Below are 12,780 nucleotides of genomic sequence, written 5' to 3'. Positions count from 1 at the left end.
GATCTGCCTGGAGGAAAAGGACCTGGGGGTGTTGATTGACAGCCAGCTGAATATGAGCCAGCAGTGTGCCCAGGTGTTCAAAAAGGCCAACAGCATCCTGGTGTGCATCAAGAATAGTGAGGCCAGCAGGACTAAAGAGGTGATCATCCCACTGTACTTGGCACTGCTGAGGCTGCACCTTGAGTACTGTGTTCAGTTTTGAGCCCCTCATTGTAATAAAGACATTGAGGTGCCAGAGAGAGTGCAGAGGAGAGTGATGAAGCTGGTGAGGGACCTGGAGTACAAGTCTGATGAGGAGCAGCTGAGGGAACTGGGGCTGTTTAGCCTGGAGCAAAAGAGTCTGAGGGGAGACCTCATTGCTGTCTACAACTACTTGAAAGGAGGTTGTAGCTGGAGGGTGTTGGTCTCTTCTCCCAAGTAGCAAGTGATAGGACAAGAGGAAATGGCTTCAAGTTGTGCCAGGGAAGGTTCAGATTGGATATTAGGAAATTTTTTTTCACAGAAAGGCTTGTCAGACATTGGAACAGGCTGCCCAGGGAAGTGGTGGAGTCACCATCCCTGGAGGTGTTTAAAAGATGTGCAGATGAGGTTCTTAGGGGCATGGTTTAGTGCTTGAGTTAGGTTATGGTTGGACTTGATGATCTTGAGGGTCTCTTCTAACCAAAATGATTCTCTGATTCTATGAAATCTTCTTGCTAAGAATAAGCTGTACTAGCAGAAAAAAACTTGAATTATAAAATAGTCACCTTGTTCTTATAATTGTAGCAAAACAAGACCTACTGCAGCAACTAAAATTCTTTGTAATATTAAATGAAAGCAGTTGTATACCTATGGTCGTTCTGCATTTACATTTTCTGCAGACATCAGGTCCTGTTGTTAAGACTACTAGGTAAAATGCCTGTTTCTGTCCAGGAGTTCAGTTGTGTTTGAAACTCATGTAAGCTATGTTTTTCTTCAGAATTCTTTTTCTCTACACGGTACTGCTTTCTTGTTTCTCTTGAGTGTGTTCATTAATGTACCTGCTTTTAAAATATTTTATTATATAGTCAAAAGTGGTCCAAATCCTCTGCATTCAAAGCGAAAGGAGCAGTACCTAGTCGTTATCACTTGTAACACCATTGAAATTCTTCAATTTCAATGATGTTTTCTGTTTCTAGTGCTGAATTAATTAGTGCTGTTTATGTATAAAGGTGATTTTTTGTTGGTGGTTTTTTTTTTTTTTTTTTTTAATTTGGAGCAAGAAAGAGCTAGCACTGAGATTCAAACCTTGATTTTGCTTTAGGTTACATGTGTTAATGTTCGGTATTCTTAACATTTTGTCAATGTTTCTTGTTCCATTGGTTTTTTCCTTAATATGTTCTTAGATAATACTAAATATCTTTCACAGTAGATGTGAAGTATATGTAGGAGCAAATCAGTCTTGAAATACTTTTGTGGAAAATGATTTTTTAATGGATTTCTTCCTTTCTTCTGGACTGCTTTTTTAACATAAAAAATTGGGCACACTCTGTTGTCTTCCATATATGATAAAAAGGGGTACATCAAGTCTGTCAGCAGTGTTTTAGCAGTACCTAGGGCTGAGTTATTTCCAATTGTAAGGAATTATGCCAATTGTGAAGTTGAAATTCTGACCTTCAGAGATGGCCATTTAAAATGTTTGTAGTCCTTGGCATGCCTCTTTGTACTGTCAAGAAAGGGGGATTCTAGTGTCAGTACCAGCAGTTAAGTCAAGTGTGTGCTTCTTGTGGATGTAACTAGGATGAGGACCAAAACCTTTTTTATTTTTAGCATTTACATTCCACTGAATATAAATGGATTTGTTTCTGTTACTTCTGTTGCAGATTAGGGGTAGACATTATTTTCTCACATGGAAGTTGGAAATTACACTCTATTGAAAAGGACTGACTTGCACAAAGGAAGCAGGACTTGGTAGAGTGGGGAACATGAACTGATGTATAACAGAGTCTTATCTTCTCCACTGTTTAGAAGTTCCATTGCAAGAAAACCTTGAAGGTTGCAAGAAAAGTCCAAGATGTGCAGTTCAGTTGCTCCCAGGCTGTGGTTCTTAACAGACCGTCGCATCAGAGAAGATTACCCTCAGCAGGAGATCCTGAGAGCTCTGAAGGCCAAGTGCTGTGAAGAGGAGCTAGATTTCCGGGCCTTGGTGATGGATGAAGTGGTGCTGACCATTGAGGATGGAAACCTTGGTGAGAATCAGCTAAGGCTGGGAATATGCTGAAAGGATATTTGGGAAAATACCCTTTATAATGAATTCCATGCATGTCATACTACCATACATAACCTAAATCATGTAGATGTACATGGTATCATGTTCTTTATCATTCATTGTGATAATCAAATATAATTGTTAATTTTGCTAATTTACATTAGAACTATTTTTGCTTCTCTCTGTAGAACAGAGAGAAAGGTTGCTTTAGTTTGTTGATTCCAGGATCAGGACTGTGAGACCTCTGAATTAAGAAAAAATAATGGAATTTCGTTTTTGCATAGGTACTTGAAGTTTATGGGTCACATTTAAGAGTTTCAGGGGGACTTTTTTATTCTGTTTGTGTTCAGACTCCAAGATAACAAACACATTTGAAATAAAATAAAAAGAATTTTCAACGGATAGTACAGAGTTTCATGGAGCTAGATGTAATAATGTGGCATAACTAAAGCATGCTTCTTTATGGCTATGTAGTTACATATATGCCAAAAGAGAACAGGGCTGAAAAACAAAGTGTATGCATCAGAATAATTTGAATTATTATTACAACTTACAGTGTTTTAAACTAAACCATGAGATTTATGTTCCGTTTTCCAGTTAGCTTTTTTTCTTCTGTGGTGATTAAAAAGGGAAAAGCAAGATGTAAGGTGTATTAAAAATGTTAAGTAAAACGACTCTGTAGATAGTAAGCTTATGTTATAGGAAGCATATTAATACTATCAATGTCAAACTGTGTAATGCTATTATTTTTTCAACTTCTACATTTGGGTTTCCTAAAGGAATGAGACTGAAGTGTTGTTTTGTAACTTTACCTTTTCCATTTATCTTCTCCATATATCAGCAAGAAAAAAAATCCCTGGAGATCCAGGGAGGTATTATATTTCTGAAAGTTGTATTAGAAAAATTCTGTGTTGGAAGAAAATACAAAAGTACCCTCAGCCCTGAAGAAGAGACTGCTGTGTGACCTTTTGCCTTGGTCCTTATTAGGAAATCTATATAGGAGGGAAAAATTAAAACTGACTCTGGGGAAGAACTTTGGTCAGAATTTTTACCTTAATGTGGCATGAAACAATCAGGCACAAAACAAATGCATGGAAACCCAGGATTTTTTGTTCTGATATTATACTTATTTTTGTATTGTGTCTTTTATTCTGAGGTGTCCACGATTTTTATGAGAGACTTGATATTCTGTAGACTTTCTTCAAATCAAGGCAACTTCTTGTCAGAAAGTCTGAACATCTTATTGCTCTAAGTGTGTTGTTCTTTGGACAGTGTGTTCTATGAAGGCAGCCATCCTGGACTGTAGTTTAAGCCACTAAGAGGCATGACTGGTCCTTCAGCATTTCAATATTATTTCTTGGTGATATTTTCTTCTTTCCCGTCTTCTGCCTGGTTTTGGGCAATTAAATACAGCAAGCATGAAATGTGGGCCTTTCTGGTCTCTTCCATTTAATGTCTTCTCATGCTGCATCTATTAAAAGAAGAAAAGGTAAAGTATGCAGTTTGGAAAACTAATACCGAGGAATGTATAATATAAGAATGAGAAAAAATAAGGAATTGACTAGAAAGAGAATGCAAAAAAAGGAAATAATTTTCACAGAAAGTGTTCATTCAAAACTATGTAAATAACAGACCTTTTGAAAAGGAGATAGAAATGCTGCAAGATTTCAAATATAAATTTTCTTATGAATAATCTTGAGTAGCTAATTGTGATTTTTTTTTTTTTTGGGGGGGAGGGTGGGGTGGGGAGGAGAGTTTTCTTATCAAACAATTCGTTTCCTTGGAGAAAGATTAAAAATCTTCCTTCTTAATTTTTCCAGATTTCTTTTTTGTAGTGCTTGCTCACGTGTTTTGAGATAGAATTCTAGGGGTGGGCACAAGCAAAAGTTTTGTGTTTCATTCAGCAGGCCCAGGAAGAGGTGTCCTGGAACAAAATCCAGGAGGTAATGCACTCTGTACCCTTTCTGTTATGTACTGTTGTGGGGGGCATCCAGGTTGAGTAAAATCTTGTACAACATAGAGGAGTTGATGAAGTGATCTTTAATGGTTAATAACCTTTTTTGCTTCCAGTTGTACTATTATTTGTCTTGAAAGTGTAGCAATACAGGGCTCAAACTGATGGTAATACACAGTATTGGAGGAAGTAATAGGTTTTCACATAGGCATGTGATTAGAGCTTTTTTTTTCCCTTTAAAACCTAGGCAGTTTCTTATGTAAATTGTGAAAAGCATGTTAATTTTACAAAGTCAAGTTGGAAATTACAGGATGCTATTTAAACTTTAAAAATGTGGTATTTCTGTAAATGTAAATTTCTGTAAATCAGTGGTACTTCTTTGTGGACTTGCTGACCGTAAGGAACATGGCTGAGGATTTCAGATGCCAAAAATTCAGTATAGGACATGAAAAAGCTTGAAATGATTTACCTCGCAGAGGTAAAGCAAAGTGGAAAAGACACTTCTAAAGCTTAGAAAATTGAGCCAGAACAGTGATATACATACTAAAATTCAAAATTGGCCCTTCTACGAATTATGTGGTATACACCTTGACAGTAAAGCACATTGATGTAAATATCGCTGAAGCCCAGAGCCAAAGACAGACATGGAAAACAACTGTGATGCTGAGACTCTTACAAAATCTATGTATGTCAGAGAAGGATAAGGTTTGCCATGTACCTGACATGATGAAAGGAGAGGGCGGGTTGTTTCAGTCACTGGGCACAGCGGTAGAGACTCCTCAGGGCATTGCTCTCCTGCACAGCAGGGCTGGATGGGAAGCGTGGCTGGATTCCCAGGCAAGCCAACAGTGTAGCCCCAGCAGTCACTGCTGGTTCCTTTTCTTCAGCATCCAAAACTTGGGATGACCCAGCTTGCCAAGCACCCCTCACAGCCCCAGTATTACTGGCCACATGATGAACCCTTATGCAGCTCAAGATGCTTGTTAGGTGTCTCAACACAGCCTAAGTCCAAAAATTATTGTAAATGCAAGTTAAGAGATGTAGAATTGAAGTTTTTCTGTTAAGTTGAAAATGAAACTCTTAAACTGATTCATGCTTAAACAATTTGGAAATAGTTTAAGTTCAACAAGTAGTTTTTGAAAGTAACTGTAGTTTATGCCTTATTTAAGTAAATGCCTGCTTACCTGAGTCACATATTCATGTTTCCTTTTTTCCTTTGCACACTGGCAGTAGTACTGTAGAGACCTCCAAGGCAAAAGATGAGTTAAAATAAGTGGCAAAGTTGAGCTGCATAAAACAATGGATATTTGTCTGCTGCTTTGGTAGGTGAACCTGCTGAAATGGTTACTGAATTAGATGTGCACAACATTGGTGCACAGGAGTGGACAAGAATGCATGTATGCAAAAAAGTGGAGGGTGGTATTGTGGCTGTTCTGATTTAAACTAACTCAAACTATGATGTGGCTGTAGCCTACATTTCTTAACAGCTAAATTCTTGAAGCTAAACCAGTCTAGTATGACTTACTGTAGAATGGAGCAGCTGTGTTCCTCTTGTCCTTTTCCAGCGTTGCTGTTGCTGCTTGACTTATTTAAGGACTTTATGTCTCTCTTGGTTTGCTTTCATATTGTAGTCAGGCTTCATCTAGTTCAAAATGGCTTTGCTTCTTTGAAAGATCTGACATATGCATGAGTTGAGTTGGCTAATGCAATGGAACACTAACTCTGCCCCAATAATCAACAGTTTTCTGTTGGAATAGCTTGGTGCATCAACCCATTTTGTGGTCACACAATTGCTAGCTCTAGTACACGTGGGCAGGGGGGAATGGGGTTTCTCTATTTATGGCTCCTATTTATATTGATTTAGTTTTAGCTTCAAGCCATACTATAGAAGAGAGGAATTTTCTTATGGTTGGGATGCTTGAAGTTCAAAAACTGTTTGTTGGTGAAGAACATGCTAGAGATATTTGGATCATTCCTTTGTTAAAATTATATACAAGAATATCTTAATTAAAATTCTTCGCTGCCAGAATAGCGGAAGTTGGAGATCACTGAGCCAGCAGCTTACCAATTCCTTTAAAGTTTTTGGAATCTCCATATTTTCTGATACTGTCCTGTGAAGGAAAATATTTTTAAGGCAAGTTGCTTTCATGAGCTTTCAATTATTAAAAGATGCTGGAGTGAGTGGAATTGCAGTGTCCTAAAGTGTAAAGCAAAGTAAAGTGAAGCAAAGTGAAGTGAAGATTTTCTTAGCCTTTCCTTTGGGAATGTAAAAACAAGTGATCAGCCTTCGTGAGGAATAAAAAGGACATAATAGTCATCCGTTCTTAAACAGTGACACTTTGTGCATGTTCAGCTAGCTTTTCTTAAGCCAGATGAATGACTTCTGGAAGCTGATCTCTTCATTTTTCTGCAGAGAAGATATTTAGAAGATAGAGTCTTTTAACTTGGTAAGGGTTGCTAGTGTGCTAGTTTAGGCATCCGGGTTTCCTTTATGGGCCTGAAATTTGCAGTATTAGTCACTATTTTGTTTAAGCCTTTAATCTTGCAAAATCTGATTTTGTTTCATATGATCTGTCTTTCTGATTTGCTCTGAGGTAGTAAGAAATAGTTGTGATCTTTGATTTTTTTATTTTCTCACAGTGGGTTCTATAGCATTTGAAATAAACATGGAGGGATCACGGCAGTTCAGAGATTTCTGTAACGTGTAGAAAGCTGGGGAAAAAATGGTAAGGTTGGATAACAAATTCCTGTGTTTTCAGTGTAGTGTTAAGAAAAGCACTCTCAGCTAGATCCATGAGAAGAGAGGGCTTTTACATCTACAAAATGGTTGCTATTTCAAAATATCAAAACTCCTAATATTTTTGAATCATCTTGAAGTCACCTGAAGACTGTCTTCTATCACATGATAGGGAACATAATCACCTCCTCTTTCTGCTGACTGTTTCAGCAGTCCCCTGGCACTTGTTAGTGCAGCGGTGCACCTTACTGCAAGAGCTTTTCCTGCAGTGTGCAGCAATGGCTCTAGGAGTGGTGGAGCAGAGGCGAGTGTCCTTGGCAAGGTGCCTTGTTGAGCACTGCAGAGTTGGCCTACTTCCTGGTACTAAAAGCCAGAGCAGCCATTATGTTCTCTGCAGAGGTGGGAAATTGGTTTGTAACTCAGTAGTGAGAGCTAGAGAAGAAACTGCATTATGTGCAAAGGACTGGAAGATGGCTACACATGAAGTGAATTTTGTGCTTTTCTAAGTGTTGGGCTCAGAACCACTTGAAAGTGTTTCTGGTGTTCTTTCAATGTGGAAACAGATCACTTGCCAGCTTGATTGCTGTTAAACCTCATTGAGCCATAAGCATTACTAGTAGGTAGTTACGGACCATATAGAGGGGATTGTGGAATGGCAGCTGTATTTAGAGGTGGTGTGACTATGTGACCACCCCAACATTAGATACCCCAAACAAACACATCTTGAGTAGAAAAACCAGCAATTCAAATGTTTGCCTTAATAGCATAGAAACATAGTTTAATAACATTGCATTCTAACAGCTGCAACATGTTGTGGGAAGAATTGTTTTCTCTCAGAATTGTGATACCAAACACAACTTTCTTATGATGCCTAAGAAGGAAGAAAGGGATTTATACTGTGTCCTTGAGTGTCCTTGCATTTTTCTTCCTTATTAGCAAGGATTTATATTCTCACATGAATGACTAAATATTATCTCAACCTGATGCTAAATAACAAAAGCTAACAATTAATTTGATCTTCTCAAAATCATTCAGTTTCTTCAGTAAATGCCATTATGTCATCAGTGGTAGATATGGGCTCAATCCAAAGCTATTTTATTATGGTCATTTCAGAAGGCTGTGTTGAAGAGTGAAGTTTTTCATTTGCACGTGTTTTAGAACAGTCAGCCAGGAAAATCAGACTTGTAGGGAACATCATGTTGAACATACATGCATGTCATCATATCTGAAAGTGCCAGAAGGCATTGCCAGATTTTTAATTGTTATAAGAATTCTCAGGAATGGCCATCTGGGGGAAAAACAGTTTAAAAAGACAAAAGCAGGATGAAAGAGGTGTTTCCACGGTCAAGAAATGAAAAATAGCCTAACATTTCACAAGACAGTCTTTAATTGGCTGGAGATTTCTGTGTCACTTTTCCAACAATCTCTGTTCCAGTGCTGTGTCACGTAAGTGAGTTGTGCTGGCACAATTGTCTGAGCAGTTGCATTGTGAACCATGTCTGCATACTGATGTAGTTTTAAACCAAATCAGCCTCTTCTTGGTGGAGGATATTTTTTTTTATGCTGCATCAGTCCATTGATGCAGGTAACAACATGACTGTATAAGCAGTGGTGTGCTGCAGGACTTAAATCAGGAGGGCAAAGTGTGTGTGTTGGGGTGTGAGAGATCAGGAGATACCAGAAGTATCAATACCAGAAGTATTGATGTGAAAAGCTTACATTATGAAACTGATAACCGTGCTTGCTTTACTGGATTTGTGATCAGAGAAGTGCTCTATTATATGTTCTTTAAGCAATGACAGTAGCTTGAGTTTTTTCCACCTTTTCTCCAAGTCCAGTTTTTATCCATTTGTGAATGATGGGCAGCTGACTGATGCTCAGTGACTGTGAATATTAGAGAGACTGGTACTACTGGACTTTGTTTGGTGTTGAGATGGGTCTTCCAGCGTGTAGACCTGCGTTTTAACGGTTATAGACTTCTGGGAGTGTCGGTGGCTGTGGACAAGTCCCTTTATTTTCTTATTCTTATAAACTCCATCTATAAAATGTGGTGAAATACTGGTTTCAAGAATTACACTTTCCTTTTGTATCTGTCCTTTGCTGCATGAAAAGACTGCTCAAGCTCACTGCCAGCTCAAGCCTATTGCTCTCTTCAAAGCTTTTTTGCGTGGTCCAGTTTTTATACTCTAGGTTGGGTTGAGCCCTGTGTATGCTCCCCCCATGCTGGTCCAGTTACCTCAGGAAGATATTCAGGCTCTTGCTGCTCTCCTGGATTAGTTGATACACTCAACTGAGAGTCAGCCAGTCCCTCTATAACAGCCCCTTGTCTTAAAAGCCACTTTCTGGTTTCCTTTGTCATAGTGTAAGGTCAGCTTTCTTTGCCACAGGTATGGTCAGTCGCTTCCCACATTCTTTCCAGAGCTTCACAAGTGCACCCTGAGCCTTCCTTGGAATTTGGGGCATCTGCCTGGGTGTGCGGAGACTTCTTTTAGGACTTCTGTCTTAGGTGGAGAGAGTAATGAAATACAGGTGTATTTCTTCCAGGTTCATGCCCTGACCTTAGGGATGTAATATTTTAATCTTTGATCTGGTATAGATATTTGCTTTATGTAACAAAAACCAGACTGATATGAAGAGAGACCAAACTAGGAAGACTCTGTAGCCTAATGACTGTGTCGATATTTGCAATCCATATCCAAGTAACTGTCCTTGCATGTTAAAAGTAAAAGAATATCTCCACCTGCACCAAATGCTTGCTGTGAAAATTAGCAAAATCCCTTTGTAAACAGTCAAGCTGCTTCTTCCAAGTTTCTTTTTATGCTCAAAATAGTACTGTGAAGGTCTTAAATTAATGAATTGATTTTCTTGCTTTCCCTACCTCCAATAAAAACTACTGACTTCAATTTTCAATTAGCTGTTGAAGCTGCTTAGATCCCCAATTGCGAATCATCTGAGGATTTAATTTTTGGTAGAAACATTACTGAAATAGATGAGAAGAATTAAATTTCACACTCAAGGGAATCATGGCTTTTAGAGTTTTTGTTAGCTTGTTTTTGCCATATTGGGACCATTTGTTCAAACAGTATTTTACAAAGAGACAGTACCATATATCATGATGTAACATGAATGTATATGTTATTTCAATACAGAAGAGTCAGTAGTAGAGAGTTTTTGGAGATTGAGATTGCACGTTTTTTTTTTTTTTCCCAGTTGTGTAACTGTTTTATTCTGTAGTCCCCAAAGAGTATCAATCTGAAAATTTTAGGACTTCTTGAAAACACAGGTTAAATCCTCTGTAATATTCTTGTAGTACAAATGCAATGGTTTGCCATGTTTACTAATGAAGAAACAATATATAGGGCACCACAGTAAGTAGAAGACTTGATTTATGCCTATGACTATGTTAGCTGCTTGCTTCTGTGTACTAAGACTAGCGTTTCTAACATAATTTGCTTGTTTTATGCTTCGACATCCAAGTGGGTGACCTAACTGCTGAAATTGGTGATATACTGACATGATGTTTTACTTCCTGTGAAAGTCAGGATTTATTTAAAAGTACAAGTTCAGACACTCAAGATGGTAAATGGATGAGATGTCCTAATCTGTAATGCCTTCCTCCACACTTTCCAATAAGAAAAGCATGGTCCTTACTTTCTCTCTTACATCTGAAACACAACAAAACCATGGTTTCATCTGTTGGCCAGGCAGGTGACACTGATATAAAACTGATACTTTGCTTAGTGAGCAAGGAAATCTTGGGTTTTAGTACTGATTCTGTTCTTAAGCAACATAATGTATCTGAGGAAGTATGATGTGTTTTTTGACCCTGTAGATGGGTCTCATGTCACCCATCTTAACATTACAAGGGCCCAAAACTTTCCATTATAAAAGAGACTTTTATTCCTTATAATTTGTCCCCTCCCCCTTGCCCCTTAACTCTTAAATGTCTTTTTGAACGAGTTTTTGAAAATTTTCTGCAAAGTGATTCAGTGGAAGGAGGACACTTCAAGGAAAAAATAATATGTTTTTCCATTTTCCCCTAAATTTGTAAGGCTGTTTTTGGAAGAACTAGCTTGGAACAGGAACACAATTTGGCTGTAGTGGCTTTTGCTTGTTACAGCTGTGAACGTAGACATAAATTTGTCCCAAATTATTACCCTTTCAAAAAATGGTCTGTTATGCATCTTAGGGGCTTGTTTAAGCTTCACAGCTAAAACATCTGAAACATACTCTTCCATTATGCAAAAAAAGGACTTCTGTTGTTGTGGCCTTGTCTGCTGTGGGGTGGACTATTGTTTGGTTTGAGCATACAATATAAAATGGAGTTTTTCTTTTGTGTTGGTTATACCTCCTCTCGTTAACACGAAGAACTGAATGAAGTAAATGACTCCATTCAAATGTATTGGGGACAAGAAGAGTGAAAGTGGTTTGGGATTGGGGGCTGTGGTGTCAGTGCGGAAAAATCTGGTGTGAAGGCAGCATGCTGTGGAAACATGCTAGAACAAGAAATGGTAACAGGAAGTGATTGCAGTGAAACTCTTGCTAGATAAGAAATTGCTTCCCTCAAGAAGGAAATGGGAGCTGGAAACCAATGGGAACATAGGTTGCATATTGAAACTTCCTTGGGAAGAGATGCAAACTGAACAAGGAGCCTTAAATGGAAAACAAGTTTGGAGGTAAGGCGGGGGACCAAATGGTTAACGTTCAACATTGCAGGCAAAGAAGCTACTTGACAGTAGGAGAAATCTGTAGTTTGGAAATGAACTGTAAAAATAAGGAGAATAGAATGAAGGTGGGAAGTGGAAGCACAGGTGTTATAACTAAGGGGATGAATCCTATGGAGGGTGAATGGGGAGTGAGAAATTGGGACAGAGCAAGCTGCATGCAGTGCTTGCTGACTTCCTGTGCCTGAAGTGGAATAAAACTTTCCAGAGCTTTTCCCTTCTGCAAGAGAAACATTCCTCTGCCAGTTGGTTACAGATATTTGGTGACAGTGGAGCCCATTCACTCTAAGTGATGGTCCACAGTGGCTGCTGATAGCTGTCAGCTCAAGTGTCAAAGATCTGTATGGTAAATGAAACTGTTGTAACCCTCATGTGCTATTTGACCAGCATCATGCATGAGTTACACAGGTGCCAAGTGAGGAAGTTTGCTTTGATTATGTGCAAATATAAAGATAAAATATTATGATGAGTAGCAACAGCAAATACCCTCAAATTAGAAATTGACAAAAGCAAATTTGCATTTTTGACTCCTTTGTTGTGTATTTGTTTTCAGATACTACATTGTGAATGACTTGATCACATGCTACTTTTTCCTCAGCCTCCTTAAAATACAAAGTGTTGTGCTCTGGAAACATAACTTGTAGCGTAGTGAAGAAGAGCACAATTTGTAGGATTCCTTCTTTATGGCTACAGGAATTTGTGACAATTGAAGCAGAATATTGCTGGAAGAAATATGTTAGTTTGGTGATTTAAATTGGACTGTTCAGAAATTGCCTTTAATTGCATGATTTTACATTGTCTGAGTCCCCACACTTTGGATACTAGGATCAGCTTTGCGAAAGTGCTGAATACTTGCATCCACAAATCAGTTGGAGCAGCATCAGCAACTGAGAAATCCTGGTTTCCCAAATGAGGCATCTAGAATTCTTTCTTTAATACTTATCTTCCCCGTATGGGAAATCAGTAGAATACTCACTGGTTTCCTGTGGTGTTGACAGAATGAGTTAAGATTGTGAAGCACTTTAAATGTTACTGTGATAAGCACTATAAATAAAACTCAAGAAGAAATTAATAATGGTGTGTTTCAAGCAAGGATTTTGGTACACCAATATATGGACTACACATTGAACAATATGAA

The 12,780-nt window shown here is 38.3% G+C and overlaps 1 protein-coding gene across 1 annotated transcript in view; it reads left to right on the top strand.

The window, feature by feature from the left end:
- Positions 1-2,032: 2,032 nt before the first annotated feature.
- Positions 2,033-12,780, top strand: part of RIMKLB (ribosomal modification protein rimK like family member B) — a gene marked incomplete at both ends in the record, with an annotated part of 33,515 nt that continues 22,767 nt past the window's right edge. Inside the window, one exon of the mRNA XM_080353500.1 lies at positions 2,033-2,207. Within this exon, the coding sequence (XP_080209626.1) occupies positions 2,033-2,207 (175 nt within the window). The remainder of the gene's footprint in view (positions 2,208-12,780) is intronic.

Source organism: Nesoenas mayeri, assembly GCF_963082525.1.
Source record: "Nesoenas mayeri genome assembly, chromosome: 1".
Lineage (NCBI taxonomy): Eukaryota > Metazoa > Chordata > Aves > Columbiformes > Columbidae > Nesoenas > Nesoenas mayeri.
This window is presented reverse-complemented; position numbering and strand designations above follow the sequence as displayed.